Source organism: Palaemon carinicauda, chromosome 21 (genome assembly GCF_036898095.1).
Source record: "Palaemon carinicauda isolate YSFRI2023 chromosome 21, ASM3689809v2, whole genome shotgun sequence".
NCBI lineage: Eukaryota > Metazoa > Arthropoda > Malacostraca > Decapoda > Palaemonidae > Palaemon > Palaemon carinicauda.
The window spans coordinates 85,424,717-85,431,391 of NC_090745.1; the positions used below are offsets into that span (position 1 = coordinate 85,424,717).

Here is a 6,675-nt window from a genome sequence, read left to right on the forward strand (position 1 = left end):
TAGTTCAGCTTTAGGGAAGGGAGTAGAACCTCCGAAGGGCAATGTCCCAGACATTGCCTAGTCCAATTCTCAAGCTACAACAGTTACCTTCGATAGTTCTTATGCTATTATAAGTGGTTTTGATAAAGTGCAGGCAATTTGGGAGGCAAATTTCTCAAAGGTGAGTGAGGACTTTTCTTCTTTCGTGAATTCGTTCAGTGCTTTAAATGTACCAGTATTGCCTTCCAGCTTTGCTCGTCCTTGGTACGCCAGTGTCACTGAGACGAGTGGACACCATGGGGTGAGCCCCTCCCCTAAAAGCAGGTAGCGGATCCAGTTTGCCATCACCCATGATGGGTGTACAAGCAACTTAGAGGAAGAAACCCCATTGATACTTCGTTTTCCACATCTCCACATCCTACACCTTCGTACGATTCTAGGTCTTCAGATCCAGAGAAGTTAAGACCTCGATCTCCCAACTGTCACTGAGAGAGCTCCCCTGTGTCTTTGCAAGACCCTGAACCTTCAGAACCAGAGAGGTCTTCTCCGAGATCCCTTCGTAGGAGACATTCTTCTAGACGCAGCACTAGACACTCATCTCATCGTATGAGACATCTCTCTCAAAAGACCACCTCAAGCAGGTCTCCCAAGGGTAGATCCACACCGAGACCTAGTCTCAAAGAACTGTCGCACCACTCTTCTTCAAGCCTCACAACCGGACTGTCATCACTCTGGTCCTCGAGGGACTTGAGCGTCTGCTCTGACTAAAGGACCAGAAGCCAGTCTTCAAAGAGAAGCATTTGGATTTGGACCCCTTGTTACTTTCTTCTTACTCCAGGACTCGTTAGGAGGACAAGAGATCTAGCCATTCATTCACTAGATCCTACCATGGATATCCTTTGGGATCTCCTGCGAGATCCTGCAGGTTCTCCAGACATTTTCGTCGTTCCTTATCCAGTAGTGCTGGGAGATGTCCAAAGACATTCCACATACAGGAATAGACCTTCTCTTTCACCTACCAGGAGCCATTGATCTTTGCAACATTCTCAGCAGAGGACCTGGCATGATCATAGGAAGCAGAGGAGAAATTTAGAGTTCTTCAGGATGACAACATGGATGATGCAGCTCTTTAGACTTTGATACCTAATTCCTTCAGGGAATTGATGGGTCTTTCTGAGAATGCATTCCTAGAGAGTGTTTGGTAGGTGAAGGAGTTTTTGGCATACTCTAAGCCCCCTGCATCGCTTTGTTCAGAGTCTGAAGAAGCGAAGGTTGCTCAGACTACCCAGAGCCCTTGGAGTTAGCTTGCCAGGGAGTCAAGAAACGAGCAAAGGAGAGATGTCAGGCGGAATGAATCCCATACCCCACCATTGTTCTAGACAAGACCAAGAGATACTTGCACCTGGAAGAAGATTCTTATGGTCAACCTCCCATAGCTCTCAACCCCACCTTTGAGGACGTATTACAGCCACGAGTTAAAGGGCAACGCGCCATGGTTGGAACCACAATAGAAGAGTGCAAGAGACTGGAAGCCTCTTTTAGAAGAGTACTAAAGGTCAGGAACATACTGGCATGGCTGTGGTATGTATTGACTGCTTTTCTGAAGGAAACTTCTTTCCTCACAATGCATCAACTCCTCTACCTACAGATAGCCATGGGGTATCCATGAGACGTTTCCGGGTAAAGCCGTATTTTGCTGAGCTCTGTTGAATTCTCACCCCGAGCTGTGTTTAAGCTTACGTTTCTTGTTTGGGAAATCTTTGAAAAATAATAGTTAATCTCATGAAGGGACTAAACTGAGAAGTAAAAGTAAATCATGGTTGGTTGCCCGCTGTGTGGATCTGTGAGGTGAAACTTTAAAAGGTGGTCAGGATGTGAATGTAAAATGTTCTACCACAGGAAGTGTGTGTTTATAGAGGCAAACATCAGTGATGAAGACTTGAAAAACTTGAAATGGATTTGACTATACTGCATAGATGAAGCCAAAATAACCAAGACAATTATATCAAGAATGGAGGAACTGAACATTAAAGACCTTGATATAAATGAAAGTGAAGAGGAAATCGCTGAATTGGAAAACCAAGTCGCGGAGCTCCCCGCATACACAGCATATTCCACCCAGCCCACTGTTCTCACTGAGAAAGTTGATAAGCTAGCAATGAATATGGAATCAATTAAGTTAATACTTCAAACACTGATGGACCCAAACCAAAATTCAGGAAAAAAAATTCTGGTAATTAAATCGATTAAACCATCAACTAAAATCCCCGAGACAAAAGGAGGTCGAACATGCACTTGAAGACATTCCAATTCTTAATACGAGGTCAACTTCAAATGGGAATATTGTTGTAAACTTTGCTGACAAAAAGATCAGAGAGGAAGCAGCAAACAAGATTCAAACCATGGTTGTTAGAAAATATATTATCACGATTGTTTCTTATGGTTGAATGCGAGGAAACTGAAGTTTATTCATAAGTTTATGATCGGTATTTGACCACCTTGTTACATCTGAATTAGTTTCCTCCCATTCCCTTGGAATTATGAAAGAAATGGACACTGTTGCTTGTTTTTGCTATTCACAGGAGAACAACCACACTACGGTTGTTTTGGGTAAATAAAAGTTACGACGCAAGGCAGACAAAAAGTGAAGGCAGTGTTGGAGTGAGGCGTTGAGAGAGTAAACGTCAAGACACCAACGCTCTCATACTGGGTGGTTTTTTATTTTGTACGTCTTTTCATTGATTATCAATTGGATATGCGGTTTCCCTTAATTGCATATAAAGGGATTGTTCTTTTTTAACATGGAAGAATAAAGCCATCGGCGCCGCCCTGGACGAAAGCTACTGTTGCAGACTATCATTTGCATACTAAACGTCGAGATCAACCAAGAAGCACCAAGGATGATTTATAAGGTTGGTCATTAATGATACTGATCATCTCAATGTAATTATGTACTCTTAACAAGCTAAATGTTTTTGTATAATTTACTTCGGTGTCTTAGCAGTTAGCCTTAAGAAATTCTTGAGTTTTTTAAACTTAGTTTCTTCAAGTGGGTGGAATACAATGTTTTGTAGCCTTCGAGTTAAACTATGTTTTTTATTCAGTATTGTTTAGTGTGTTGAGACAGCTCCCTGTTACTACACACGTTGTTGCATAGTTTTTATTCATATTTTGGGCTTGTGTGTAGTATTCCACCTTATTTTTTTGGTACATTGTCTAATGAAGGTAACTTTTTTGTACTCTCAGGAAATCTTGGTAAACAGTGGGTTGGGAACAACTATTAAGGAAGACCATATTAATTCATCGTGATAGAAAGAGGAAATAAAATTTATTTTTTAGTATAGCCAATTTTTCTTATCCCAACCAACTTAGTTGTCTACCTGTTGGAATAATATATTTACATTCAAAGTTTTTCCAAGATGGCGCCCAACGTGGGGCTATGCTAAGTTGGTTGGTTTCGATGATAGTGTTAGTTGAAGTCGTGCACTGCGGCAGAACTCCAGGGCAGCCCGTATTCCAGTATGAAGTTAGCACTTGTAGGTCACTCTTATGTTAAGCATTTGCAAAGAGTTTTTCCCTCTAATTTGAAAGTTAATGATACTGATTTTCAATGTGAATTTTTTGGTTATAGTGGGGCTAAGTTTAGAACCTTGGTTGCAAATGATAGATTTATTTCAGAGTTGAAGACATATGACCCAGATTTTTTTTTTGTTTTCTTGGGTGGTAATGACATTAGTATTCGAGTAAGCTTGGATATTGTAAAATTGCATTGTTCTGAATTTTACCAGAAGTTACGTAGCTGGTTGCCTAGGTCTAAGATCATTGCCAGTCAAATTGAGCAAAGGTATTATTCAGCTGGTAACAGATTTTAGTGTCCCACCAGAATAGATTACCATTATCAGCGGAAATACTTGAATAGGTTTATTTATAAGCTCAAATTGAAGGATTTTTTATTTAGAATTGATGGAAAATCCAAACTAGACAATAAGGCGTTGTTTGCTGATGAAGTTCATTTAAATACTAAAGGACTCGAGAAACTTACCGAATTGGTTAAGGAAGTGTTGACTTATTGGATAGAGCACTCTTGAGTTGTAAAGTTAAGTTTATTGCTTTATCATTTTCTCGTTTATTTTTGTTCTGTGATTCTTGAATTAAAACAAAGAAAATGAGTTCATTGGATGTTTTAGTTAATGCACGAAAATACCTACGTGGTAGCATTTCAAAACAATATGGTAGTAAGGACAGTTTTAGTAGTCTGTCTAGGGTGCAAAGAATTGCAAAAAGAGAAAAATTAAAAGGTATTTTAGCCGAAGTGAAGGACTATGATCATAAAATTACAGAGGCGAAGTGGTCTGAAAGTATGAATGAGGAAGCTTTTTCAGTAGAACTTAGTATTTGTGAGCAATATGTTGATAAAGTTACTGAAATGTTAGCTATTCTGGAGGATAAACCAAATGTTGCAAGTGATAACAGTTCTAGAAGTCTGTTGAAAAATCCTGTTATTCCTTTGCCCACTTTCAACAGTAGCCCTGACGAAAATATCAATAGGTTTTTCCAGGAGTTTGAATCTGTTTCAGAGCAACAACAGTTTTCCAATAGAGAAGTTTTTGCTACTAAAACAAGTACATGGGAGAGCAGAATATTTGATTAATTCTCTTGAACTGAGTAGTCAGTCATATGAGGATGCAAAGAATTTACTAAGTTGTGCATTTGCTTCCACTGGTTTACAGAAATATAATACTGTAAGGATGTTTTCCGAGCTTAAACTGAAGTCATCAGATGATCCTTTTTCATATATTGGAAGGGTAAGATCATTAATAGAAAATGTTAAGTTGTTAAAGATGAATGGTGATGACTTTGCTCAGTATTTTGTGTGGGAAGGCTTAAATGAGACTTTTAAACAGCATTTGATTAGTATCACTAATAATGTCAGACCTAGTTTAGAAGCCATACAGGAGCACTTCTTTGAAGCTTCAGATAGGTATCTGCAGGATTCCAAAGCTCATTCAAAGACTATTGTTAAGGAAAAATGTGAGAAGGTGAGCTCTACTAATCTAGCAATCTCTGTTGATAAGAGGAATATTCAAAGGGGTTGTTTATTATGTTGTAATAGTGATTATCCCTTGCACAAGGTTTCGGAATGTGAAGTTTACAGGACTCCTGAGAAGAAACTAGAACGTATTATAGAACTGGGTCGATGTTTAAAGTGTTGTGGACAGGGACACATGGCAAATAATTGTTTTTTCAGATTTCATAAGAGATGCTTCAAATGTAATGAATGGCATTTTTCTTATTTGTGTACGAAAGAGCCAAAGGTAAAAAAGGTCAGCAGAGTAGAATCGAAAACAGGTGCCAAATCAAAAGTTGATAAGGATGGTCTTGTGGAGATTAAGAATGGCAGTGCTTTGATTGCAGGATCAGTGACTAGTTGTATGGGCGATATGGCTTTACCCACATTCACATGTAAATCAAAAACTGAAACCTTTAGAGCCTTATTGGACAGCGGTTGTCAAGGAAATTTTATTACATTTGAACTTGCCACAGGACTTGATTATGAGGTTATTTGTGATGGTATCAGCGTGGAAGTAAATGGATTTAATGCTTCTAGAAAGTATAAAACAAAATTAGTGGCTGTTGATTTAGATATTGGGGATAAGAATTATAAAGTTCAGGCTATTTGCGTACCTAATATTGGAATTGACATTTTAGTCCCCAACTTATCAAAGCTTGCTCAAGCATTTAAAAAGAAAGGATATGTCATTGCAGATAATCAACTTTTGAACAGTGATAGGATATCTAATGTGAAATTTGTGTTGGGAACCAGTTCAGCTCATTGTTTGTTGACCACAGCCAAATTGTTTGGTGATATCAATCCTTTAGTTTACTAAGATTCTCCTGTGGGAATATTGTTTATGGGAGAAGCCAGTAAGGCATTTAAAGTTGTTGATGAAATTCCTACTTTGAAGAATGAGGTTCAATTTAGACTTGCCAGTTTCTTATGTGTTCAGCCTAGGGAATGCGTACTAGATGAATGGCAAGATAACGTAAATGACAAGGATTCTAATTTCATTATAAAGGTTAATAAACAGTCCAATAAGATCTTAAATGCAATAGCCAATCGAGCTCTAGATGAAAAGGTGAAGGAAGTTCTCAATTATGAAAATACATCTTATGAGGAAGATTCGGAGTTAAATAACGAACTGGTTAAGAATACCTTGTCTAATATTAGAATAAATGATGAGGGTTGCTTAACCATGCCATTAATGTGGAACCAGAGGACATCTCATTTGTTGGGGCAAAACATCAATATGAGTAAGGGAATACTAGCTTCTAATTTTAAGAAGTTGAAAAGAAACCCTGAACACCTAAGTATGGTTGATGATGTTATTCAAGAACAAATAGAAATGGGCATAATTGAAAGAATTCCAAATATGGAAAAATTCCTTGAAAAGCATCCTGAGGCTAGCTTCCTAGCTCACATGCCAATCTTTAGACCTAATAAGGAAACCACAAAGTGTCGAGTTGTGTTCATGTCAAACTTAGGTGAAAGTGTAGACGGTAGACCTCTGACAGTTACTCACAATCAAGCCATGCACCCTGGTCCTAATTTGAATCAGAAGTTGAGTACTGCATTTATGAATTTAAGGTTTGGCTCTAAGTTGCTCTGTTATGACATCAAAAATGCCTTTAATCAGG

At 38.5% G+C, this 6,675-nt stretch overlaps 1 protein-coding gene across 1 annotated transcript; it reads left to right on the top strand.

Moving 5' to 3' along the window:
• Nucleotides 1–4,820: 4,820 nt before the first annotated feature.
• Nucleotides 4,821–5,867, top strand: LOC137615018 (uncharacterized). The gene has a single exon (XM_068344652.1). It carries the CDS (start codon nucleotides 4,821–4,823, stop codon nucleotides 5,865–5,867), a length of 1,047 nt encoding a protein of 348 aa, XP_068200753.1.
• The last annotated feature ends 808 nt before the right edge of the window (nucleotides 5,868–6,675 follow it).